The sequence below is a fragment of the Drosophila melanogaster genome, chromosome 3L (genome assembly GCF_000001215.4).
Source record: "Drosophila melanogaster chromosome 3L".
Lineage (NCBI taxonomy): Eukaryota > Metazoa > Arthropoda > Insecta > Diptera > Drosophilidae > Drosophila > Drosophila melanogaster.
Genome location: NT_037436.4, coordinates 9,066,224 through 9,092,874, shown reverse-complemented (window position 1 = coordinate 9,092,874; position 26,651 = coordinate 9,066,224). Strand labels below are relative to the sequence as shown.

At 41.3% G+C, this 26,651-nt stretch overlaps 3 protein-coding genes across 8 annotated transcripts, besides 1 other annotated feature; 1 reads left to right on the top strand and 2 right to left on the bottom strand.

Moving 5' to 3' along the window:
- Window positions 1-743: 743 nt before the first annotated feature.
- teq (Tequila) lies at window positions 744-18,232 on the bottom strand. 4 transcript variants are annotated; one of them, NM_001169922.3, is given in 19 exon segments: window positions 744-993; window positions 1,055-1,138; window positions 1,250-1,342; window positions 1,410-2,190; window positions 2,252-2,407; window positions 2,465-2,856; window positions 2,927-3,520; window positions 4,760-5,026; window positions 5,087-5,551; window positions 5,608-6,987; window positions 7,046-7,510; window positions 7,575-7,817; window positions 7,956-8,389; window positions 15,897-16,017; window positions 16,080-16,556; window positions 16,610-16,855; window positions 17,009-17,203; window positions 17,253-17,811; window positions 18,046-18,232. In NM_001169922.3, coding segments are annotated over 19 exon segments (7,140 nt in total). In that variant the 5' UTR covers window positions 18,097-18,232; the 3' UTR covers window positions 744-856.
- Window positions 8,391-15,893: a mobile genetic element.
- Window positions 18,233-18,407: 175 nt separating the features above from the next.
- CG4942 (uncharacterized protein) lies at window positions 18,408-19,770 on the bottom strand. The gene is made up of 2 exons (NM_140029.4): window positions 19,204-19,770; window positions 18,408-19,146 (listed from the first exon to the last, which is right to left on the bottom strand). The coding sequence occupies exons 1-2, from the start codon at window positions 19,666-19,668 to the stop codon at window positions 18,556-18,558; spliced, it is 1,056 nt and encodes a 351-aa protein (NP_648286.1). The 5' UTR covers window positions 19,669-19,770; the 3' UTR covers window positions 18,408-18,555.
- Window positions 19,771-20,143: 373 nt separating this feature from the next.
- Window positions 20,144-25,680, top strand: CG4911 (uncharacterized protein). 3 transcript variants are annotated; one of them, NM_001300061.1, is made up of 5 exons: window positions 20,144-20,387; window positions 20,974-21,129; window positions 21,188-21,292; window positions 21,354-22,170; window positions 22,228-25,680. In NM_001300061.1, the coding sequence occupies exons 1-5, from the start codon at window positions 20,245-20,247 to the stop codon at window positions 22,357-22,359; spliced, it is 1,353 nt and encodes a 450-aa protein (NP_001286990.1). In that variant the 5' UTR covers window positions 20,144-20,244; the 3' UTR covers window positions 22,360-25,680. The 3 variants fall into 3 exon arrangements, with proteins under 3 accessions (NP_001286990.1, NP_001261613.1, NP_648285.1); NM_001274684.1 differs by having other exon boundaries at window positions 22,231-23,226; NM_140028.2 differs by having other exon boundaries at window positions 22,228-23,226.
- Window positions 25,681-26,651: the final 971 nt, after the last annotated feature.

Here is a 26,651-nt window from a genome sequence, read left to right as displayed (position 1 = left end):
GTGCTTATTTTAAGAAGAAATGAAGATACTTTTCTTTGTGTTGATTTGCAAAGTATAAAGCTTAATAAACCTACATTATATATCATAAATTCATATGTTCACTTGGAGTGCTAATCATAATTATTCGAAACCATTTCTGTAAAATCAGACAGTAAGCTTTCCCAACATTTTCCAGTGCATTGTGGCAAATTGTTGTATTAATTGAGTTAATTGTAGCGCTTCCAAGCCGATCATCCAATCGCGCGTGCAACGCCCGCACAATGCGAGCTGGGCGCGTAAAGAGCTTCGTTCCGCCCGCGCAGATTGACCCTTCTCCTAGCCACCGGTTGCTCCCCTTTGACCGCTCAGTCTGCCGTGGTGTCAATTGAGTGCGTGTTCCGCTGCTCCGGTTGGACCTAAATTGAACGTGGAAAAGTGGAACGAAGCAACCAGGAGGAGAACTCGGTGAGAACCGAGTGAATCCAGTGGAACTCTCGGCTGTGTGGGGGATGAGTCAAAATAACATTGCAGACTTGTGAATTAAATCATTGTCGTCGATGTTGTTTGTTGTGAGCACGATTGTTGTGTATACCCGGCTAAAAGTCGCATTGTTGTTGTGCGTTTTATTAGCATTGATTATGGATTTAATTCATTTTTTGTGTGTGAGCAAATAAATGACGAGTACAGGTTTGCAGTCGCTAATGGGTAGATGTAAGTTGAAGATTTTACAACTGTTCTGCTGATATTTTAAAAACCTTAAAATGAATTGCTCGTTCTAAAAAAGTCTGCTTTATTAGCAAGTTCACTACAAAATTCTTATAAATTAGTAGTCATGTAAGAAGGTGGATATTAAAGTGTAAAGTGAGTATATGCTCCCTTAAAAGCGTAGCAAGCTCTCATTGATTTTCTCGTAGATCCAATCGATATAGTGATTCACACGGACGTAGACACCCGGTCTGTTCTTGAAGCCGCAGTGCTGACCCCACGAAATAAGCCCGTACAGAGTCTCGCCATCTAAGAATATAAATTCATGAAAAATAGTACGTGTCTCAGAACACATGTAAGCTATGCATACCGTCATCGGAGCAGACAAGTGGACCGCCTGAGTCACCTTCACAGGCATCCACACTCTCGTCCATGGAGCCGGCGCAGAACATGCCTGAAATAAGGTGGAACATGTGGGTTATTTCCTGCACAAACTAGTTTTACGCTCTTAGTACATCTATTTAATGGGACTAATTTATCAAAATAAAGCCTAAGTGGTACACACCTTCCGACATGGCTGATCCATACACATTAGATTGCTTGCATACGTGATCGGCCAAAATGGGAAGCTCGGCGGAACCCAAAACTTGCGCAGGAGCTATAAAAAAAAGCAATAAAAATCATGTTTATTAGTGCCCAGAATCGTTATCTCATAAACTACTCACTGGACACTCCCGATTTAATAGAACCCCATCCGGAGATGGTGCACTTGCGGTCCTCGACGAGCTCAGCATTCTTATCTGGCAAACAAATGGGCTGCACATAGTCACTAAATTTCAGAGGAGTCTTCAACACCACCAGGGCAATATCGTTATTCATATGTGTTCCCTTGCGGAAGTTCTCGTGTAGATACCAGTTCTCAATGAACGAATCGACCTCGGAGGACTCGGCTATGTTTGCGTAGTGATCTCCGACGCGCACAAAGTAAGCTCCTTTGGGACTTCCATACAGACAGTGAGCGGCGGTGAGGAGATGGCGCTTGGATATTACCACAGCTCCACACCAATGACTGGAGATACCACCACGTCCGCGGGTTCTGATGGTAGCTTGCCAAGGGTGACGACCCCGCTGTGCCACATTTCCCCTAACCACGCGCTCCTCTCGGTGGGCGTACTCATCGGTCAGGTCATCCTTGAAGATTCCGCATCGACGAGGAGTATGTACTGCCTTGCTCGACCGTTCCCACAGCCCAATTTGTGAATAGGTCTTCGGTGTGGTTTCCCGTCCCAGGGATCTACCACCTTTAATCTGAGTCTGGGAATACCTCTGACTGCGAGGTGGTGGCCCAGCGCTGCAGTGCAGCGCAACATCTTCAGTGTGATTGCAGTTGTGCTCGCCCCAGTTCCAGTGGTTACATTGGTCAATGCTTGTCTCGTTTCCAAAGCACATTACCTGATCGAGCCAAATGGGTCCATTGCTGTTGCCAAATATGTTCTTTTCGATTTTCTGGGAAGTATAAAAAAAAAAGTTAAAACAATTTATACGGAAATTAAAGATTATGTAATACCGCTGGTCCAAAAAAGCCCATTGAGTTGCAGGCAACTTGGGCAGACTTGAGATTAAAGTCATCATCACAAACACTGCCCCATACGCCATGGTGTTTTACCTCCAGGCGTCCTTCATTGGAATTCCGACCACCCTCTAAACGGTATTGAACGGGAGCCTAAGGGTATGATAAGGATTACATTATGAAGCATGTGGAAACTTTCAATTAACCCACCTGACAGACGGCTGCACACTCATCCGACTTATCCGCACAGTCTGGGGTATTGTCGCACACAAAGGCTGGTGGTATGCATTCCTTGGAAGTGTGACACAGCCAGTAGTTATTGGGACACTTCATCACCGGAACTTTGCAGGTCACGCCAGCCACTTCATCAACACCGCAGTTGTGAACACCCCAGCCCTTGAAGGCGCACTGACCCAGCTTGGTTTCATTGCCATGGCACTCGACCTCATCCATCAGGTAGTTAAAATCCTGGTTTGGGGGAGCATAAAAGGAGCTACCACGCACTTCTTGGGCGCCCATCTGAAAGCCAAGTTCTCGGCAAACGACATCTGCATCCTTCAAACCGAACTTGTCATCACACACATATCCCCATTGACCATTAGCTGGAAAAGGTTTAGGGATAATTTTTGTGTTGGTATGATAGTGTATTAAGATTTCTGGGGAACCACTCACCCTTGACTTCGATACGGCCCATGTTTGGACTCTCGCCCCCTGATAGCCGCACCTCGTAGTCCGATGGCGGGCAGTTAGCCTCATCTTTGCCATTGGGGCAATTTTTCTTCCCATCGCAAATCTCCTCCTTCTTCAGGCATTGGCCGTTGCCGCAATCGAAATCACATTGGGTGTTGAAGCTTGAACGGGTAGCTAATTTGGGAGTCACTTCCTCAGCATTGGAATTGGGTAGCAGATCCCAGTCATCATTGAGATCCTGATGTTGCGGAGTTTCATTCTTTAGTGGAAATGGGTTGGGTAGCTCCGGATGACGAATATGGAAGTCAGCACTATGTTCATGTGGGTGACGGTGGTGGTGGTGGTGTTGGTGGGGAGAGGAATTGGGATGGTGCTCGGTAAACGGATCGGGTAAATTTGGATGACGCCGGTGGTAGTCACGACTGTGACCAGGCGCATGCCAATTGGTTTTCATTGTAGTTGCGGTTAGGGTGTCAGGATCTAACTCAGCCCTGCGAGTGCTCCGTTGAAAGTTTGTCGAGGCGTATGTGGTACTGGGATCTAGGGTCTGCTCGGTTCGGGACGTCTCCCTGGCATCTGGAAAAACATAGTCGTCGTCAACGGAATCCAAGCTTTCCTGTTCACCCGCTTTAATAAGTTCGGCGTCAAAGTCAGGGTCTGTTTTAGGTGTCTTGGAAGTTGGCCTTGGTGTGGTGGTGGTAGTGGTTGACGGCTTACTAATTACAGACACTATAGCCGATTCAGCCTGTTGAGCAAGTTGCTCTTGGGCATTCCCACTGTGATTGAAATAGGGACGCAGCATAAGCTTAAGAGCTTCTTTAATTGCCGCTTGGGAGTTGGGACCAGATGCAGATTGATTTCGATTAATGCTTGGATTTGTCGACTGAGGACTATAAAACTTATGGTCGAAAGGCGGAGGCACCAATACATTTCTCACTGTTGTCGTTAAGAAGTCGACATCGTCGTAGAAAGGTTCATCCAATTCAGGATTGAAAGGATCGGGATCTTGTGCTGGAGTCGTACTAGTCACAGGCACTTTGGCCCAAGGGGCGTCTCTAGAATGGGCAATTCCTGCATAAGAGGGACTATAGTGTGGTTGTATTGGATTTCGCAGAGAGGTTTTATTATCCACAGGTGGATAAATAGGAAATGTGTGCAATCGGTTAGCCAATTGCGGAGTTGGAGCCTGGGAAGATGAAGGGTTAGGAGTTGGAGTGGGTGTTGTGTTAACTGGTGAATCTGGTTTGGGAGGTAAGAGACCACCATAAAGATTGGATTCATTATACAAAGGATACCCTGGATTAGGGCTATGCCTTGGGGGAACTTTTGATCCGTGAAGCCCATTGTCAGGATCCAAAGGTTTTTGCTGGTCTGGGTAACCACTGGCGTCAGGGCTGGACTCAACTGGTTGCTGTCTACCAATTGGCTTTGAGCCACTGGGTAACTGATCTGGATAAAAGCGTGGTGGCGATCCCGGATACGGCGGTAGTCCGTTGTGAAGATACTGAGGTATTGGTTCCTCATCATAGTCCAAGTTAATGGGTTTCTGTCCGGGCAAACTATCTTGGGATTGGGGTTCCTTGGCACCAGGAGAATGGGGAGAATAATCTAGATTTAATGGTTGCTGTCCGCCCAATGGATCCAGTGGTGGCATAGGTTTCCATCCATTGCCAGGCGAGCCATAATCAATTCTGCGACTATAGTTCTGACGCGACGGCACATTTTGTTTGTCTTCAACGGGCTGGCCGTAGTAGACACCTCCTGTATTGGTCGGTGCCATGGGGGCCAATGGAGTCTTATTGGTAGGATAATTACGGTTCGGCTGTAGCGATCCCTCCACATATAGAGTACTTTGTGTAGGTCCACGCTGAACGTAGGATGTCTCCTGGCCAGACCAACCCGGGTTGTATCCATGATGATGATGATGCGGATTTTGTTCCACACCTACACCTGAAGGTCGCTGCATGTTCATATCCGTCCAACGGTCTCCGATCACCCGCGTTGTCGTGGTAGTTCTGGTTGTATATCGGTTGCCGAACTGATCCCTGCCAGATGTCTCATATGACTTGGATTGACGGTTGTCTGTAAGCAGAGAAGGGAATTTTAAAAAGGGGGGCAAGATTTATGCCAAGGGTTAGTAACCATTAGAGGGATCCATCCAACCGGAATTAACCCCCCGAACCAAATAGTCAGTGCGATCATAACTAGAGAGTTTATCATCCAGCACGCACACTCTGCGAGAAACGCTGAAAATCTGTTGGCTCGGACAGTCGTACATCTCCGCCTGGCCTGGTCCACACCGCAGGTACTTGGTGGGCACCCTAGGATGTGGTAGGGTTCCAGTTATTCCTTCAGGGCAGGCTGTGACTGCGCCTACTATCATCATTTTCTGTGTCCACTCGAAAATGATGTGCAGTTCATTGATCGTATATAGACGATCCTCACGTTGCACCTGATCAACGGGCTTACAGAATCCATGAGAGATACTATAGTGTTGTTCACCCGGGCAATTTAACAATTTCATTCCGCTCGGTCCACAGCTCAGGTACTTTGAGCAATCGAATGGATACACAACGAAGCCAAGAAAATCTCTAGGACAGTCCAAAGCTGCAAGGAAATGTTTAAGGGTAAAAAAAACATCGAGTTCGGAGTTTTTCACTCACAATTATCCTGATAAGTTTGAGTCCTTTCAAAGGGGACGCGATCCGTTTTATTTACGTGCTGTTCGGGCAAGCAGTAGCCTTGGGAAACACTGAACACATCGAGGGGCTGACATTGCCTAGGTAACGTATGACCATCGATGCAGGTCAGATAGCCTGTAGCGTCGAAAGGATTTGGAAAGAGGCCGCTAATCTTTTCTGGACACAACAGAGGAGTTGGAATAGCATAGGGCGCATCTTGCCCAGGATAATGGCCTGAACCAGTTGATTGGAAAGGTGGCTGATATCCACCAGTTGATGGCTGTGGTGGCTGATATCCACTATTTTGTTGAGAAAGTGGTCGGTAACCTAAATTCCCTTCTAAAGGAGGCTGGTAGCCTCCGTTTAACTGAGAAGGTGCCGGGTAGGCTCCATTTAACTCATTGGGAGGCTGATAGCCTCCGTTTAACTCATTAGGCGGCTGGTATCCTCGATTGCCATCCACACGTGGTTGGTACCCTCCATTTATCTGAGAAGGTACCTGGTGCCCTTTGTTGGTTTCCAAAGGTGGCTGATAACCTCCATTTGATTCGAAGGAAGTCTGGTATCCTCTGTTCACTTGAGAAGGTGGCTGATAACCTCCATTCGCTTGAAAAGATGATGATTGATTTGGTTGATTGTAACCTCCATTAAGTTGATTGTGGGGCTGGTAGCCTCCTTTAACTGAATAGGGTGGCTGGAAACCTCCAACAGTTTGCGAAGGATTGTGAAAATCTTCATATGTTCGATTAGGTTGTTGGAAACCTCCATAAGTTTGAGAAGGTGGTTGGTAACCTCCATGAGGTGGTAAGGGTGGCTGGTATCCACCATTTGTTTGATACGATGATTGATTGGGTTGGTGGTAACCCTCAAAAGGGTTTTGGTATGTTGGTGTGTAACCTCCATTGCCTTGGTAGGATGGTTGGTAACCTCCATTATTTTGAAAAGGTGCCTGATAACCACCATTATTTTGAGAAGGTGTCTGATAACCACCATTATTTTGAGAAGGCGTTGGGTATCCTCCATTTGAATAGTAAGGTGCCTGATACTTTCCAGGCGGCTGATTGCCTCCGTCAAGGGAGAGGTTACTCTCCGGTTCTGTCTGCTCCTCTTCCTCAGCCTCCTCGTGACTTAACTCATGCTGCGTATCTTCTAAATACTCAACACGATCATAGGCTTGAGTGATCTTGTCCCTAGCCACACACTTTTGCTGGGATATGCTAAATGCTTCACCTTGCGGACAGCTTTCTATATGTGTTTGCTTCTCCCAGCACACTATATACTTTGTGCAATCGAAAGGATGTAGGTAATAGCCCTGGGCTTGTGGGGGACAAGACAACGCTGTGGTGTCGTGAATAATGTTAGCTGCGAATGGGAAGGATGACGTAGTATGCATTTGACGGTCTTTCATGTAAAGTCTTACTCGATAATTGTACACTGATGTAGGCATAGTCCAGATAGTCATGGGGGGAGAGGAGCTGTCGGACAACACACTCGCGTTGGGATAAACTGTATAGAGCTGTTGGCGGACAACTCACAATCTGTAAATGACCATTTTGGCAATTTACAAAGTGACCCGCATGGAAGGGATAAGGGTAGTTTCCACGAAGCACGGATGGGCATTCCTTAAGTGGGGACTGTTGAATCTGAATATCTTGGCTGCTATAAGTGGTCTGGATCTGTAATTCCTCCCGGAATCTTACACGATCTTCAGTGGACAGCAGACGACTTGGCCGGCATGCCCGCTGGGATAAGCTAAAGGCCATTTGATTTTCACAACTTTGAATGCTCATCTTGCCGCCGTCAGAGCAACGTACATATTTTCCAGCGTCGTAGGGATAAAGATGAAGGCCGTTGGTGCCATCCGGACAGGCAGATAGTATCATAGCTGATAGATTTAGGTGCTGTACATTAAATATACATCAAGTATAGTAATCCAATAAAGGACTTACTTTGGTCAATGCTGATAACAGAGACTTTGTAAGTCACATAATCGCTGTAAACCAACTGTGTCTTAGGCTGGCAAATACTCTTGGATATACTGAACACATATCCAGACTGACAACTTTGAACCGCCAATTTACCAGCCTGGCAAAGGAGGAACTTTGTTTGGTCGAATGGGTGAACAAATTGACCGTTCACTCCCGAGGGGCACAATAGATCTGTCAGGTGCTCGGCATGTGGGTAAGAGGGGGCTAGAAAACGTTTAATCATTATATCTTAATCTAAAAAGGCAAGGAGAGAATGGGTAGCAAAATGGGCAACCAAGACCGAAATGAAGAAGCAGGTGAATCAAGCGAAGTAGACAAGTACATCCGTAGAGATCGACTTACGCGATGTCTTTAATATTGGGAGAATATCCAATGGTTTCGTTGGGTAACTGGTTGCTATGTTATTCTGGGTAACCTGGGATTGTTCAGGCAATGAATTTCTTCCACTGCAGTCCACCTGATTGGCGTGATCGCAGATATGTTTGGCAGTACTGAAAGCTGTGCCCGGACCACAATTCTTTACAAAAGTTTGCCCATTTGAACATTCCAAGAACTTTGTGCAATCGAATGGGTGGGCATGATTTCCAGAGGCTCCAGGTGGGCAGGAAATGTCACCGGTTTTAGCCAAACTGCTTGCGGACTCCGGGCCATCCGAATCGTAAGTCGTAACAGTTGTAGTTTCAATTAAATATTCGACATGATCTGTCGGTCCTTTACACTGCTCCTTTGGTACGCATTTCTGATTAGAGAAACTGAAAATTTCCCCCGGTGTACAACTGTAATGATGAACTCCAATTAAGAACACAAGTCCGTTTTAAGTTGAAGGCAGCCGTCGGGCTGACATATATTTATTCAATTTCTTCTTTTGATTTTAGAGTAGGCAGAAATGGTTCTGTCAGCTCAACGTCTACAGAGTCTCTCCGATTTTACAGTTTTTTATATATTTGGACTTAGGCTAATCCGCGTAGCTGCGCTGCCGGGTACGCCAGCAGCGGAGCGGCGTTCTTATGTATATCTTATATATCTAGGCTTATCGGGAGAGCGAGATATGTATGTACGTATGTAATATGTATTTGGTCGGCGTGTGAATGCTGACCATGCACTTATACTTTTTGCCTTCGAGTGGGCAATGCACTTATACTTTGTGGCCTTCGAGTGGGTGATCATGTTACATCCGCCCTGGCCTAACTGCGTGCATAAACATAAACATAAACATAGCAACAAAGTGCTGCCATAAGTTAATATGCTATTTTATTTAATTGTTCTTAATATTGCATAGGCACATACTACATCTCCCTCCTTTTGAAAAATAACGTAACCTAGTGAAGTTATTTTGATTATTAAATGCAAATTATTTTATTTTTATTTTTATTTTGTTTGTGTTTTTGTTTGAACAACAATAGTTGATTTTATAATGCAAAGATAAAAATATACGTAGTGTATGGAAAATTTGTATAAATGATTAAGGAAAATATAAGTTTAAATTCAATCATGAATGAAATTTCTTTAATCTATCTTTATGAACTATTTGTTTTTTGTTTTTATTAGTAAGTAGCGTAATATTGTTATTATCTCCTATGCTTTCTATCTTATAGGGCCCCGTATATTTAAAGTCTAATTTATGACCTACCTCATTTCTTAGTAAAACTTTATCTCCTACTTCTAATTCTATGTCTTTTATTTTTAAGTCATAATTTTCTTTATTTTTTTCTTTGTGTGCTTCAAGAAGTTTTCTTGCTCGAGCATATGCTACCTCTAACCTATATTTACTCTCCTTAGCGTAATCATCTATGTTATATATTGGTTCTATGCTATGTAGTTTATTAAAATGTTTTGGTAAATTACTTGTTCTACCGAAAACTAATTCATATGGACAATAATTATGTACCATAGATTGGGTCGTGTTGAAGCAGTATACGAAATATTGAAGCCATACGTCCCAATCGGTTTTGTCCGTCGATATGTAGGATCGTATATACTCGTTTAAAGTTCTATGACTTCTTTCTACTACTCCAACTGTCTGGTGGTGATGAGCTGTTGATGTTATATTTTTTATTTTCAAATATTTACACAGGTCAGTAATTATTGAATTCTTATACTCTGTTCCCATGTCCGTTATGAACGTCTTCATTGGACCGTACTTTAGAATAAAAGATTCAAATATAGCTTTTGCGACTGTTTTTGCGCTTTTATTTGCTATTGGTATGGCAACTAAGTACTTGGTTAAATCACATATGAGAGTGACTGCGTACTCGTTACCATTTTCTGACTTGGGTAGTGGACCAATTGTGTCCACAACAACTCTATCGAAAGCATGTTCTGGTGTTTCAGTTATCGTCATTGGAGTCTTTGTGTGCTTTGTTGTTTTTGCTTTTTGGCATTTTTGACATTTTCTTACGTACTCTTTTATGTATTTACTCATATTTTTCCAGTAATAATGTCTTTTGACCTTGGCCAAGGTTTTTGTAATGCCTGTATGCCCTCCTTGTATTGGATCATCATGTAATGTAGACAATATAGCTTCTTTTTCTTTTTCATTATTTATTTGGGTCACCGGGTTAAGTAGCGCTACTTTTAAATTCTTTAATATTTTATTGCCCATATTTTTAAATTTATCTATTGAAACGTGTTCAAAGATTTTTTTCCACGGTGCCATTTTGATTTGGCTGATATCATATATACCGGCCTGCAATTCAAGCCTTTGGAGAAATTGATCTAAATCAAGAATTCCATTAGTATAAAGATCACCAACATCATATCTTGCAATAATTTTCTTTCCATGTTTAAATAAACATATCGAGTCATTCAATTGCAATGTCACTACTTTTCGTACCTCGTCATTTGTTATGACTTCGTATACGTTGGGCTCTGAAGCTATTTCTTTGGTTTGCTTTTGCAAATCCAATTGTTCTTTTCCTGCGCAGGATTTTTGTCTACTTTGAAATCTTGTAGTGACTTTTAATATATTTCCAGTTATATCTTTTAGCTCTTTGATGGTTATTCTTGATAACGCATCTGCTACATGATTGTCCTTGCCCTTTAGATACTCTACTGTAAAATTATATTCCTCTAGTTCAAGCCTTATTCTAGTTAATTTAGAGCTGGGGTTCACCATCGAGAATAAATATGTCAATGGTCTATGGTCTGTTTTCACAGTGAAATGTTTTCCGTAAATGTATGGTCTGAAATGTATTATTGCCCAATGAATTGCTGCTAACTCTTGTTCTGTTGTACTCTTATTGCTTTCACCTTTCGTAAAAGCTCTGGATGCATAAGCAACTGGGAGTTGGTGGCCATTATGGTTTTGAGTTAAAACTGCGCCACACGCTTGCTTGCTTGCATCTGTTGTTATGCAAAATTCTTTGCTGAAGTCTGGGTACTGCAAGAGTGTTGGGTTAATTAGCTGAGATTTTAAATGTATGAATGCTTTTTGACATTCATCTGTCCACTCGAATGGAACATTCTTTTTACATAATCTTGTTATGTGCCGCGAATAGTCGGCGAAATTTTTGATAAAACGTCTGTAGTAATTGCAAAATGCTACAAAACGTCTAGCGCTGTCCGCATCATGTGGAACTGGGTAGTTCTGAATGACATCATATTTTTTGTCATCCGGCAAAATTCCTTTGTCTGTGCATTTGTGTCCCAAAAATGTGACTTCATGCATGAAAAATGAACATTTTTCAGGATGTAACTTTAGGTTGTATTCCCTGCATTTACCAAAAACTTCAGTGAGGTTTTTAAGCATATGTTTTTCGGAACAACCTATGACTATTAAGTCATCCATATAAAGGAATGCTTGAGACGGTTCTATTCCGGAGAATGCTATAGTCATCATTCTTTGGAATGAATTAGGCGCTATTTTTAAGCCAAATGGCAATCGCGTGAAACGATATGAGCCATTGCTGGTTGAGAAAGATGTTATATCTCTCGAGCCTTCATCCAGTTCGATTTGATGAAAACCTGACATTAAATCAAGGCAGGAGAAATATTTTGCTCGACCAAGTTGGTCCAAAATATCATCTATTCTCGGTAGTGGAAATTTGTCAGCTAAAAGTTTCTTATTAATTTGGCGATAGTCTATTACTAATCTCCATTTCTTTTTATCAGAATTCGGGCTTGACTTTTTGGGTACTAATAGCAAAGGGCTATTGTACTGTGAAACTGATGGTTCAACTATTTTATCTTTTATTAATTTCTGAACTTGGGCTTGTATTTCTTCCACTTGACTATGAGGACTTCTATAATTTTTCGTGTATACTGGCTCATCATCTTTTAATCTCAACTGTTGTTTATACAAATTATTAACTGTTATAGGTTCTGATTCTAATGCAAATATATCTATATATTCGCTGCATATATTTTCTAATTGTGATTTAAACAATTCGGGGAAATTTTTCTTTAATTGAGATAAGACAGTTTTATTTCTGTGTTCACTATTTGCCTGAACTACATTGTAGTTCGAAAGTGGCTCATATTTTAGAGTGTCCATATTGACTAATTGGTCGGAATCGGTTGTATTTAAAATTCGGACAAATGTATTACTTGATGTTGCGATTGTATTTGCAACATAAATACCAGTTTGAATTTCCTGGTTTGGAATTAAAATGTTATCATCTTTTGATGATACTATTAATCTTCGGACAACTTGGGATCTTGCTGGTAATAACGTTGTGTTAATACCAGAGCTGTATGCTATGGGAATATATATTGGAAATTTCAAATTGTTTGGTCTAATTATAAACCAATCTTCTTCTTGGTTTAAATCGATTTGGCAATTGTATTTTTTTATGAAATCTATTCCGATTATTCCATCACACGGTATTGGAAAGTTTTTATCTACTAAATGAAAATCGTGTGGGATAACGTATTTACCTGTCTGTATCTCAATAAAAGTCTGTCCTCGAGACTGAATTTTCTGTTGGCCTATGCCTTGAATGTTTATTTTATTGGTTATTTGAATATTAGAAAATTTGTCAGAGTTCTCTTTGAGAATAGAGATATCTGCACCTGTATCAAGTAGAAAAACTAGTTTTACGCCTGTTTTGGCATGAATGAATGTAGAAAATATGTTGAGATTATAATTGATGGTGTATACTCTACGATCTTCTTCTACTGAGTACCTAAAGGCTGTTGCGAGTTTCCCTGTTCTTGGATTACTCGTACATTGGCATTGTTTCTGTTGTAGTTGTTCTGACTGTTGTTACGGCCTCTGTTTCCATTATAACGGCCTCTGTTATAGCCATTATAACGGTTATTATTTCCATTATAGCGGTTTTGATAACCGTTATTCTGGTAACCGTTATTTTGGTAACCGTTACTTTGGTAACCGTTATGGTAGTTGCCTCTAATACTATTGTTATTAAAGCCTCTACCGCGGTTACTACCTCTATTGGCATTTCCGTATCCTCTATTGGGTCTGTTACCTCTAAAGTACATCACTTTATTGATGTCACCGGTAACTCTTGTACTCGTTCTTATGTATGCGCTTATCGCTGCATCCATAGTGGTGCAAGTCCCTGCTTCCAGTACTGTTTTGATACTTTCGTGCTCAGCACGATGTATCATGGTTTCAATTGCCTCTTTGGTGCTTAGACCAGTGGCATGTTCTAGAGGTATACCCTCATCGATATAGGAAGCTTCTAAAAGTTTTCTCAGGCTATCAACTTCAGCGGTAAATTGCGTTGCAGTTTTACCTCTCTGCTGAACTGTTGCTAGCTTTGCTTTGACATTACTGGATGTCTCACCGACAACTACTTTCTGCAATTTGTTTATAATTGCTGGAATTGTCGTTTCATTGTCAACTGAGTTCAAAATTGTGCCAACTATTTTTGACTTAATGACCTCAACTGCAATGTCTTCAAATGGTCCCTTAGCTAGGTCTACCAATTTGATTGCCTTAATGAATCTTTGTAAATGGATCTTTTGCCCATCAAATTCTGGCACTGTGCAGGCGACTTCCCTAATGTAAGACCTAATGGCAGCTGCTTCTTCTGCCATGGTTAAGTTATTTTCGGAGTCGGCTGCGTTATTTGTTTTATCGTCGTTCTTCAGCATTAATTTTGCTGGTATAGTTAGATCGTGAAGATCTTCCTCTTTAATGTCTTCCTTGACTATAGTCCTATCTTCCTCGTCAGAGTTAGTGCTGTCTTCATTCAAATTTATTCTTAGTGGGGTGTTTACTATGGTTGGAATTTCTATCTGGAGACTGAATTTATTTTTTATAAATATTAATTTTTCTCTTAATGTCACCAGTAGGTTCAAAGCCTTAGCACACTGTTTGCGTTCCAAATTCTTTCTATTTTGTTGGATCAACTCTCTGATTTCATTATAACTATTTACCAAGACTTGGGCATTCCTATTGATTGTTACAGCTTGTGTTGATCTGTTTTGCGTTAAGCACTTATAGGATTTTCTGAAATTTTCATTTTGATCTTTTATCTGATCAACAAGCTTTTCCCAGTCCATGCTGTGGTATACTCATAACTTCAAATTTATTCATTTGTATATATTTTTTTTTTAATGTAGATAAATTCAATATTACGTTTTATATTTTTTTTTATTTATTATTTTTTTTTTCATATAATTTTTCTCATATTTTCATTCATAATTGACTTTATTAAAGATCTTCCTTAAATATTATCTATACCGTTAGCAGTGCTACGGTATCGTTTCTTAAGACACTTGTTATGCAGTTTGTATATTTTTATTAATGCATTGGATACCATAATTAATGCAATTACAATTAGTATTATGGTTATCCAGAACAAGTCTGCATTTTGGACTTCTACTTTATTTATTACATTGGCTGTAGAGTCCACAGTTTTAGTGTCTATTAGACCCATTTTGGGTATACTAATTTTATATTTTGGAGAATAGAATAGAAAATTTCCTTTGTATATACTTTTATTTTCAGTTTTACTTATTTCATTTGTCTCTATAGACATTTATGTTTGGAATTATCTATTTATAAAATCTTTCAATGTTCGCAAGAGTAAAAAAAAATTGTATTTTACATTGTTGCCTGCCTGATTCTAGCTATGGCTTCACGGGCCATATTGGGTTAACAGGGCATAATAGTATATGCTCCGTTTTACAATATTTCTTACAATTTTTCTTATCTATATATATTTTATATTTACTTTATATTTATATATATTTATTATTATATTCTGCTGTTGATGATGCTCATCAGGTGTCAGCTGGGCGTCGCCGGGGGTGGCACGCTGACACTCCCTCGCTGCTGTCTATTTCTTCGCCGCTGAAGACGTCGATGGTCGCTCACAAGTCCCCAGGCAGTGGGGACTCCAGATTCCTTCGCAGCCAGGGGGGCAGGACTTCTTTGGTTTTGTTAATGCTGGTGCTGGTGCTGGACATGCCTGGTATTTTGGAACTTCATTAATTGTGGGTATATTTTTAATATTATCTGAGTGAGTTTTCTCGAGCTTATGGGTCTTTAATTCTTGCTGATATTGCAACAAGTGGTCTAGCTCTGCATGTAGCTTTAGAGCTTTCGACCAAACCGGTGGCGTTTGCTGACCGTATATTAGCCACCTTACGTGGGCTATACGTTTATTCAGCTTAGTTTTCAAACCGCCACGGTGTTTGCCCATACTCAATAGAACTCTACTCACTCAGATTTTTCCTTGGTTTTTGCAGTTCCATTTAATTAGTCCAGTCTTCTTCCAGTCCAGTGTTCCTTTGTTCCTTTGTTTTCACCAGCTTTGGTCAATTCGTCCAGCGTTGGACGACTGTCACGGTCGCCATGTAATGATGAACTCCAATTAAGAACACAAGTCCGTTTTAAGTTGAAGGCAGCCGTCGGGCTGACATATATTTATTCAATTTCTTCTTTTGATTTTAGAGTAGGCAGAAATGGTTCTGTCAGCTCAACGTCTACAGAGTCTCTCCGATTTTACAGTTTTTTATATATTTGGACTTAGGCTAATCCGCGTAGCTGCGCTGCCGGGTACGCCAGCAGCGGAGCGGCGTTCTTATGTATATCTTATATATCTAGGCTTATCGGGAGAGCGAGATATGTATGTACGTATGTAATATGTATTTGGTCGGCGTGTGAATGCTGACCATGCACTTATACTTTTTGCCTTCGAGTGGGCAATGCACTTATACTTTGTGGCCTTCGAGTGGGTGATCATGTTACATCCGCCCTGGCCTAACTGCGTGCATAAACATAAACATAAACATAGCAACAAAGTGCTGCCATAAGTTAATATGCTATTTTATTTAATTGTTCTTAATATTGCATAGGCACATACTACACAACTCTCAATGAAGGTCTGCTGATTCCAGCACCTGACATACTTGGTGCAATCGAAGGGATGCAGATAGAGTCCCTGTGCTTGTGGAGGACAAGAAAGCGTCGAACGATCCACCATAAACTCAGCTGTAAACGAAAAAGTGGTCTGAAATCAAGTCCAAGTCATCAAGATTCCTTGAGATGCTTACTGGAAAGTTCAGCACTGATATAGGAGTAATCCAAGTAATCATGTGCAGAGAGAAGGCTACGAGGCACACATTGACGCTGGGAGAGGCTGTAAAGCTGTCCAGTGGGACAGCATATGATCTCTAATGCTCCATATTGGCACCTGACATAGTGGCCAGCATGGAATGGATAAGGGTAATTCTTCTGGACATTGGGTGGACACGATCTAAGTGAAGACAGCTGGCTTTGAACATTTCCCCGTAAGTCTTGAGAAGTATAAGTGGTCTGAACTTGGACTTCCTGCCAGAACTGCACCCGATCAGATATGTGCACTTGATGACTTGGAAGACAACTTCTTTGGGATACACTGAATGCCATCTGGGGGCCACAACTTAGGATGGACATTCTGCCACCAGACGAGCACTGAACGTACTTTTTAGCATCGTAGGGATACAAGAAGATGCCGTTGATGTTACCAGGACAGGCATTAAGGATAAGTGCTAGTAAAATATTATCATAAATTCTAGTGTACAGTGATGATAAAGTAACTTACAATACTCATAGCTGATTTCGGAGATAATTAATGTGACATAGTCGGTAAAGGCTAATTGTGCTTTTAACTGACAGTAGCGCCTCGATATGCTAAACACATAATTAGGTTGGCAGTTTTGCACAGCCGATTTACCATCCTTACAACTAAGGAATTTTGTTTGATCAAAGGGATGAACAAATTGGCCAACGGCTCCCACTGGACACAAGAGATAGTTGACCTGAATCTCAGCCGACGTGAAGGAGGAAGCTGTTACAATTCAAAGGGATCAGGATTAGAGTCTATCAACTAAGCAGGCAAGCAAAGCGTGTACAGCGTAATATGAGAAAATAACCCGAAATGAAAAAGCAGATGAATCAAGCGAGGCCAAGCAGTAGGGATAAGAAATGAAATGACACTTACAGGAGGTCCGAGGGGAGTCAGAATACACACATACCGAAGAGGAGCCATCGAAGATGTGGCCCCGTGGACACTGTTCCACCTGAGGCTTAACCCCAATTCCGCACCTCAAATACTTGTGCACGTCGTGCGGATGTGGACGAAGCCCACGTGTACCGGGTGGACAGCCCAAGTCATCAAAAGGCAACGCAGGGTAGCCTAACCGAGTGTTAGTCAAGATTTTTGTATTTAAATCACTCATACGTACCGGTGCCGGAGGTATCATCTCGTACTGCTCCAGTTCCCGATCCGCATTTGGCCAAATCCTTGTGCACACATACCAGTGATGCTGGACTAAAAGCAGTTCCTGGTGCGCAGTCCATAATAAAAGCTTGACCATTGGCGCAGTTAAGAAACTTGCTGCAATCCGAAGGATGCGGTTGCAATCCATTCACTCCCGGTTGACACTTGGGTTCACTATCTAATTGCCTAAGTCTTCCCAGTCGAGTAGATGCAGATTCCGCTGAAGGGCAAACCACATTGCTGGGATGATCGCACACCTGGGTCCTGTCATTGAACAGAGTTCCGGGCGAACACGTCTGAATGGTGGGGCTGCCATCGAAGCAGTTCACATAGCGATGACAGTCGTGGGGATATGCAACCAGACCCGTAAAATGCGGCGGGCATGCCGAATCCCGATGGTAAATAGGCTGCTGCTGGTCGCCTCCGTAACTCGAGTGTGCGTTCCCTGTTGCTGATAAGCCAACTGGTTCCGACTGCTCGCTGTGGTAGCCACTGCCTGATCGATAAGCTTTAGCCCCGGGTCGCTGTCAAAAGCGCAATTATGAAATATTATTGAACAACCGTAAGTAATTAGAGGCAAAATTTAGCTAATAGCTTGTAATTAAGTTCAATTAAAATTAAAGTCTTAAGCGCGTTTTAAATTCCTAAACAACATTTTTAGTTTGACTAAAATCTTAAAAAATTGTAAATAATCTAGAATCTAGATGATATCCTTAAAAAACACAATTTGAAATTATTAATAAACTTTCTACACTAACATCCACTAGCAGGATCGCCAGCCAAAGGCCAAGGAGCCACTTGGCCATCATTTTACGTTTCCGCTTTATAAGTATTTGAATTTAAATATTTCTTAAAATGCACCGATGCTGATAGCAACTACACAATTGTTTTTCTCGCGCTTTAAATTCTTCGTTGTGATCCCGTTCGAATTCCAGGCTCGACTGACCCACACCCAGATCGCATTTCAATTCAATTGGACTCGGGATGAATCTCTATCTCTGCCGCCGCTGATAGATGCTCTCGTTTGTCGCCAAACCAATTGAGTGGACCACACTATCAGGGCTTGTAATCTCAAGACCTTTTTGCTGTCTTATCGCCTTGTTTTGTTTGCATTTCTTTTGGGGTTTTTCACTCATTTATTTACTTCTATGAATCTGAGATGTTGGAGCTTAAGAATGATGATGATGAATTACAGTGGCGCAGTCGCATTTAAACAAACTAAACGTCATACCCAAATTAGACTAGGTGATTATGACTAAGAGACTAGATCATTTGGCTGCCGGCTTATCAGCCGGCGCCCTCTCGGCAAGTCTTAGCCTCTGCTGTATTTTTAGCCAGAGCAGATCGTACGGCTCACTGAGTTCCGTTTGTGTTTTGGGAATTCCCACAGATCGTCGCACTTCCGGCGAGAGGATGAGCAGATTTTGAGCAAGGCCAAAACTGCTGGAAGCTACCCAGTATACACATAAAGCTGAAGGCACTGTACAGGCTACTGGAACCATCACAACACTCAATCCACGGAACACATTGTTGGCGATGTTCTGCAAGCGTGTAGAAGGACGAGTTCTAGACATGGCTTGCACTTCAATGATGGCCAAATTGATAAGACCTAATGCTACAGGCAGGATATAAGAGTTATCCACCACCGTAAGGTTTGGTATCCAACCAAATCCGCCAATGGTCATTTCGGTGGTCACGATTTGAGCTTGAATGGACGTGGGATCCGGCAGCATGTACACTAAATTGCGCAGAGCCACGGATTGAAAGATCCACAGGGGAATCTGACCCCATAGCACAATCATGGTCTTCATGGGATGGCAGTTATCCCGAACTATAAGGTTCTGCCACTGCTTCTTGATCTGTAAGATAATTGACATGACGAAGAGTGTCTCGCAAACATTTGAATTTTAACAAACCGAACGCCGATAAACAATCTGAGTCTGCTTTTCGCTCCACTTGAACTTGTGCTTGGCCATGGCTGCCTCTTTTTTCAGTTCCTCCACAATGGCCGGCATCTCCAGCGCTATCTTTTCAATTCTGGCGGTGATTTTGTGCTGGTAAATGGTCAGAGGCAGGGTGACCACGCTCCGAAAAAGGAAAGTGGACAGCACGATGGACGCCCACCAGGGCAGGCCACTGTAGTCGTGGATCTTAATGAGAACATCCTGCATATAGGCCACCGGCGTGCTGTTGGACAAGGTCTGCCAATATCCCACCAATCCACCGGCATTTGCCAGTTGGACACTCGCGGCCGCCGCTTCTGTAGACGACAGACGATGATTGCATGTGTGATTCGCAATAGTTGTTCCTTGGTATGTGTATTTGTAGATGCCAGCAATTGATGAACTTCTACAGGTGCGTAAAAGAAGCAAAGCTGACATTTTTAATTAATATAAAACTAATAATCAACGTAAACAACTATATAGAATCAGCAGTGCGAGTTGTTATCATTGTGAACAGCTGATTGTTACCATAACACGGCTTCAATCAGTGTGGCCGTAGCTAGGCATTGTAGTTGCATTAACCCTTAACTTACGATGCTTTTTTTGCTATCCGAAATTAGGAAACATTGAAATGCAGTTATTAATTTGAAATCATTTAATCGTTGATAAGAGAACAATAACAAAATTTATACAGTCATTTTATACGACAGCAACACTTTTATTTCCTTTGCATTTTTACTCACTTTGAAATTTCTAAATTAATAATTATCTCGGCTTACTTAAAATGGCTAGACCTAATTTAAGTGCATAAATTGTTTTTTAATTGACGTTTAATTTCATACGTATATGCTTAAGATAAAATTGTGCTTGTATTCATATTTGTTTTCTTGGTCTTGGCATATTTGCGACCTCGTGCGACGGTCACTCTAATTTGGCATTTTAAATTGTGCAGCGTACTCGGCTGCACTTGCAACTTTTCATTGTTTGAAACGCAATTAACATTTAAATCGAGTAATGAATTTTAGCCAACGCCAACCAGAATGGCACAGAATACCATCGGTGGCACTAAATCACATATTCGACTATCTAAATCCCCAGGATCGTCGGTCGGCAGCGGGTGTATGTTTTTCTTGGAGACATGCCTTATTTCAAAAACGGTAAGTTTGTCACTGTGTGGGTGTGTCCGTATCCGTGTGGGTGTAGGTATTTGTGTATGTGGCTGAAATGTTTAATTTCAGTACTTATTGGGTATATTTCCTTTGTTATTGCCCCTTACATTATATAGCCGTGGGTTAATCAAGCGCAAAAAAACATCTGTGCAAGCAAGAACGAATCGTAGACCCCAAAACTTGTTCGACATTTATATGTTGTACTCTTCGCATTTGGCAAGCTTTCAATGTGTGGGGGCAAGCACCTAGGTCCGTTTGTTTATATTAGTGTTGAAAAAAGGGGAAAGTCCACGATAAGAGGAATTCCCCTGCCAATAAATGCAATTAATTAAATTAATTGATGCGATAAGCTGTGAGCTGTAAATTGCGATCTTAGCGATTGCGAGAAAGATACTTATTTTTCTTACCTTTTCTATGCTGATTCATTTATTGTATTTATAGTAATTTTCCTATGTTATTTAAATTAATTATATTGGTCTTTTGGACTAACAAATAGAAAAGAAATAAGCCCAATTTTGTAATTTAGTATTTACATCTATATATAATTAATCATTACCTATTTTTCACCCCTCAGCTATTTTAGAAACTTTCGCTTTCAATTGGATGTGGGATGCGATGATCAGTTGGCCTTCTTCCATCGCTCCATGGCCAACTTGGCCATGGAACTGATAGTAGTCTTCGACTTTCAAAATGCAGTTCACATCCAGAAAATGCGAGGACTTCTATACAAGTAAGTTTGCTTTAGAAAACCCAATGAGGACTCAACCTAACCATTTTCCATCCCACAGAGTGGCGCACTGTGATAACATCCAGAAATTGCGTTTCCAAACCCACAATGTCGGCCTTGTTGCCATCGGAAACATGCATAGCGAGCACTTGTTGGCCATCGAACAGTATGTACCATTAGAAATAAATAAAAAGTTCAATAGTTAGATATCCTGACAATCCCAACAGATGCTTTGTGGAGCCGTTGATTCTGTTTTTAAGCCGCAAGCGTCAGCCCTGCCAGCTTCTGGACCTTGGAGCCATCGAGGCCCTCTCATACTATGGCCATGATTTTCTAAAGGCTATGGGAAAACCACAGGAACTGCTGCAGCTGACACTCGCGAGCATCAAGTACGATCCTAGTCACTATCCCATCCTCTCGTTGGACTCGACCCTGCTGCAGAAATGCGCCGCCCTGCAGGTGCTCTCCCTCGACTACGACACACTTTCTGACGAACTGCTGCACACTATCCAGGTGCTTCCGCTGCGGAAACTTTTGATCGCAGTGCACGGCCTGGATAGCGAAGAGCATCCCGATGTGTCGGAGACGGCCTGGTCCAACTTTTCGGATCACTTTTCGAGCATTGAGTTGGTGCTGACCCTTGTGTATGCCTATGAGGCCATCGCACTACTGCAGCATCGTGTGCTGCGTAGCAATATGCCTGTAACCCATGTGCGACTGCTATTCTGCGAAAAGATGAACGCCGAAGCCTTGGACTGGATGTCGTTGCATTACAGGGAAACTCTGCGCAGCATTCACTATGTGGACGCGCCGTACAAATATTCCAATCGCATGAACTCCAGTCGCCGTGTCTCTTTACTCCAGGATCCATTCGTAATGATGGCCTGGCGCTGCAAACAGCTGGAGGAGATCGTAGTGCACGGGTACTTGATGGATCCGCATAACCTCGTGGGCATTGCCCGTCTTCGGGGTCGGCAGCTAAAGCGTCTGGAAGTCTCCATGATCGATTGGTCAGGCGCTCCTTTGCTGAACGCCTACAATGAAGTGAGTTCTTTAAAACGTCCTGTAACTAAACGAGTAACTTAATTGATTATCCTTCAGGAGATAAGCACCTTACTGGGACAACAATGGTCACCCATCAGCTTTGACAAAATGCCGCCATCGTTGTTCTACGACAACGATTTACGCGATCAGTTCGTGTACGAAATGCTGCGCCAGGATCTCCGCCAGTAAGTGGTCGAAATAGGAAACTACTCAAATATAACCAAAAATTGAAGCAGTCATCAAGTGAACGAAAGAAATGAAAACATGACACGTGATCAACTCGAGCGCATAGAAATTAATTTATAAATTGCAAAACCTAATTACGTAGCTAAACAAAAAACCCAAAAGAATAATGTAAGCAAAAAGAAAATTTAATCGTCATAATCGTCACCAAACCTTTTGATTGGCGAGCATTTCATAGATGTTAAATTTTCCTAATTTCTTAGCCTTTGTAATCAAAATCGCGATTAGCCCTTGTTTATTAGTACAAAAGCGACAGATCAAGAGCGACAGGAATGTTAGGAGCAAAGCAAAAGACTTGAGCACTTCACAAATTTATGTAATTATGTAACGGGGCGAGATGAGTTTGTTGAAACCTGCTAGAGAAACATCATTTTATAAGCAACAACAACTGTGATTCAAGCGAATGCAGCAGATGCAAATGCAAGCCAGTGTGAAAGCAAATGCTATACCCAGCTCTCATACAAAGAATAACAAAAACGACAACAGCAAGTTGTTAAGCGAATTGTCTAGTTAGCTAAGTTTAAAGTAACAAAAAGTGTTGAAAATGTTTGTAAAACCAAAACTACGACCAATGTCAAATTGTTTGCTCAAAACGACGCAATTGGCACAAATTGTTAACCTTTGTAGTAGTGTGAATAAGTACAGAATCTGGCGCTCAATTGTGATAAACCAACAAACAACAACATAAGCAAATGTAACAACAACGAGAGCTAGATCCTCGTTCGCTAAGCGCCGCCATTTGTGTAGTTTAAAGTGATATTACCAGCAACAGCAAAGCAAAATGTAAGCAAATACAAAACACCACACAGATATATATGTATTGTATGTAATAGCCAAATGGAGCTAAGGAAATAGCTGTCGTGCGTGTGGTGCATGCGTTGTGGCCAGATAAACGGGCCAAAAAGCCAGGCAATTATAAGACCCAAATCCAACTCTTAAGTATTTTGTAGCACAGGCATTAATTATACAACTATGTACTATATTTAACCTATGTTTGCACAAAACAGCAGCGTGTTGTTACGAGCCGCGGCTCATCCTCCGCAGACATGCTTGCCGACCAACAAGTACAACAGCAACAATGACAACATCAACAGCAACAACAACAAAAATGGTACCTGAAGATCATGCCGAGCATTTAGAGAACAACCGAACAACAACCGCAAAGTACTTGCTCAAATGTAACAATCTAAACAAACACAAAATCTATTGAAACAGAAGACTGAACGATAAAGATGGTGTTGACCTTGTTGTCAGAGCAAAACGGAGGATGGCAATTGGTTTCTGGGACAAGTAACAACCGCAAACAAAATGCGATCTCACAGATAACTCCTACAACTATCCAATCGACCATCTATATTTGTATGTATGAATGTATCTATATGTAACCAATGCATGTAATCATTTTTTATGAACTGCAATAGCAAATATTATTTTTTGTAAAACGAGTTCAATTCATGTGTAAAGCGCGAAGCAAACTAAGAATGTTTGTCAAACAGCAACCGCAACACGGCCACAGAAAAGTCAAATCAAGAACAGAGTCTTGGGTCATAAAGAGATTGCAAATCGACGGCCTACATTATGTAACCAGACCTGTTTGTATGTGGCTGTGCATTTAATTTAAGTCTAGTACGTACCAAACACAACAACCAACACCAACAACAAATGTGATAAAAGTGTCATGCTGCTTCCACGAACAACATAATGTGCAAAATAAGACCTAAGATACTGCACTATTGAAGCAATGAGAACGGTAGTAAGCATTGGAAAGACAGGGCCAGATTAATGGGGGATATAGGTTATATGGGCTCTATTTTATAGCTCCCTGATACACCAGTTTCTATAGTATTATTTTCCAAATTAACCGCCTAATTGAATAGCTACAATTGAATTCGAAGTTGCCTTCAAAAAGTACTCACAGCGCGTTATTAAATTAATAAGAAAAAGAGTAAACTCCTAATATTGTTTATCGAGGAGTTCGATTTGTAAAAAGTTAAAGGAAAGTGCTATTAGCCAAAATAATGTGTCATAAAGCTATAAAATAGAGCTAGGACTGTAAAAGATCGTTAGCTCAATATCCAGCCCGAACTAATTGTCAATCAATGGATTCATTCAATTACAATCAACGTAAATGAAACAAGTATTAAGTTTTTCTGTTATACTAGTGTCACTTCCAACGCTGCTGTATATGAGTAACGTTCTTTTGGTATACTTACTACAAAACAAATATATTTTATATGCCATTTATTGTATTTAAATTCGATGAGAGCGAAAAGAATTTTGTAAACCATTCCACAACCACAACAAACCAATGCGATTTATGCTAACGTATGTACTGATCCAGTAGCAACACTACAGAAGGAGGAAAAAAGACCAACCAAGTTTAAGATAATTGTTGATCGAGAATAACAACAAGTCAGGGTGTTAATATATGTATGTATGTAGGGTATGCTCGATGTCGACATTCAGGGGAACAACAAGTGTGACATGGGCGAGGAGGGTAGAAAATCCGAAAGACGATATGTATGACAGCCGTGCATTAACAGCAATGTTTATATATATGTATATGCAAGTTATGCTTAAAAGTTATAAGAGCAAAAGTGAAGAAAGCTGTGATACAACAAGATCCAACAAAAAGGGCAAACGACAACCGACAACACACAAAGATAACACCAACACATTAAACTACAAAAACAACAGACAAGCCAATTCGAAACGTGTGCGACCAACAAAAGTATGTTAACAACCTTTCCGGAACTAAGAACCAGTATAAGTACCGACCGGACCATCTGAAATGAAATGGCCAACGAGAAGAATTCAAAATGAACTATAGGAGATCGGATCAGATCCAGTAGTAGCTAGCTTAGCGGGTTAACGAAGGACGAACGCGGGGGAACCAAAGTTTTGAACCGAAGTGTTTGAGTGAATCAACAGCGTGCGGAATTAGATTGATATTCCAGTCAGGATGAAAAGTGAAGATGAGAATGATTCAAATGTTAAATTATATATCGATATGTAGTAAAATAATACACATACAAAATGCACATAGCTTAAAATATATGAAAGCAAGCGTTTTATTCAAAGTCAATTTCCATTTGATTTGCAATGATTATGTTTTGTGCAAGATTTTAAAGCTTAATCAACCGAGGCCAACAGCAGTTTGTGTGGCATATGCAATATCATTACAATGTAAGACAACCAAGATATATAAACCAATTAAAGCGTAGCAAACAAAATGCATTCAATTGAAAAACCAATAAAAAATGTTTGAAACTTAAATCAAAATTGTGCTCCTAATTATTTACGGAAGGGGCTCGAAAGTTATCCTTTTCAAGTGCTTTAATCTTTATTTTCGTTGCATACTTCATGGGTTGTGTTATACAATATTTAGTGCTGTAGGCCGAAGGTAGCCGATTAAAAGTACATAATTCGTGATAATAAAAACTTTTTGTCAACAAAAACAGAACACCCACACTCGCAGGAACTTCCGCTGAGCAACGCAAGCGCTCCAGGATGTTTTCGAGCTTTTCTCAGTCCTTGAACTTTTGACCTTGTTTCTGGTCGCCTTTCTCGCTGCCGCGGTTATGTAAGCAGCTGTACGTATCATTATGCAACCTGGTCCACGGGATTCACGGACTCTGTGCGCTTGCCATTGCATCTTTGCCGTTGCAGTGGCTCTCAAACTGCAGAGTCTTCGGCGAGCGATAAGACCCCAATCATCATCACCCAGGCCAATTAAGTGGGCTTTGCAAAATAGATAGCGCTGTTGAATGAATGACTGAACAGTACGCTCGAGTTTATTATCTGGATTTATTTGCCCACGACAGACAACCGGCGAAAGGCGTCAGCAGCGCTTTTTCGACCAAATTTGATAGTTTTGGCCTGGGCCAAACGCTGCAGTAAGCAAAATAAATAGTAAACATTGAACTGATAGTGCCAATTGGAAAAGTGACTCGTCCAGTGCCCAAAAACTGTTTCCGAAAATTCTTTTCTTTTATTGATTAGGCAGCCTTTTGACCAGGTTCAACGCGATTATTGACACATAGCGGTGGCATAGCGTAAGCCTATGAGTAACATTCCGAATCGGAGAGTACACGGAAATAAATATTGAAATCGTGCACAGAGAAAAATAATTAATTAGTTACAGAAAATTCATAGATTTACTATTAGTTATTACTACATTGAAATATCTACATTTAATTATTTGCTAGTGTCCTCTAATAAATATGTATATCCTTTAT

Bases quoted from the DNA above. Each gene is read 5' to 3' on its own strand.
- teq (NM_168314.3), bottom strand. From the start codon at position 18,096: ATGATGGCCAAGTGGCTCCTTGGCCTTTGGCTGGCGATCCTGCTAGTG. The intron at 2,191-2,251 runs GTATTACATAAT...TATACTTCCCAG, and splicing joins TGGGCTTTTTTGGACCAGCG to AAAATCGAAAAGAACATATT. The intron at 1,139-1,249 runs GTGTGTACCACT...ACCTTATTTCAG, and splicing joins TGGATCAGCCATGTCGGAAG to GCATGTTCTGCGCCGGCTCC.
- CG4942 (NM_140029.4), bottom strand. From the start codon at position 19,668: ATGTCAGCTTTGCTTCTTTTACGCACCTGTAGAAGTTCATCAATTGCT. The intron at 19,147-19,203 runs GTTTGTTAAAAT...ATTATCTTACAG, and splicing joins AGATTGTTTATCGGCGTTCG to ATCAAGAAGCAGTGGCAGAA.
- CG4911 (NM_001300061.1), top strand. From the start codon at position 20,245: ATGAATTTTAGCCAACGCCAACCAGAATGGCACAGAATACCATCGGTG. The intron at 20,388-20,973 runs GTAAGTTTGTCA...TTCACCCCTCAG, and splicing joins CATGCCTTATTTCAAAAACG to CTATTTTAGAAACTTTCGCT. The intron at 21,293-21,353 runs GTATGTACCATT...CAATCCCAACAG, and splicing joins CACTTGTTGGCCATCGAACA to ATGCTTTGTGGAGCCGTTGA.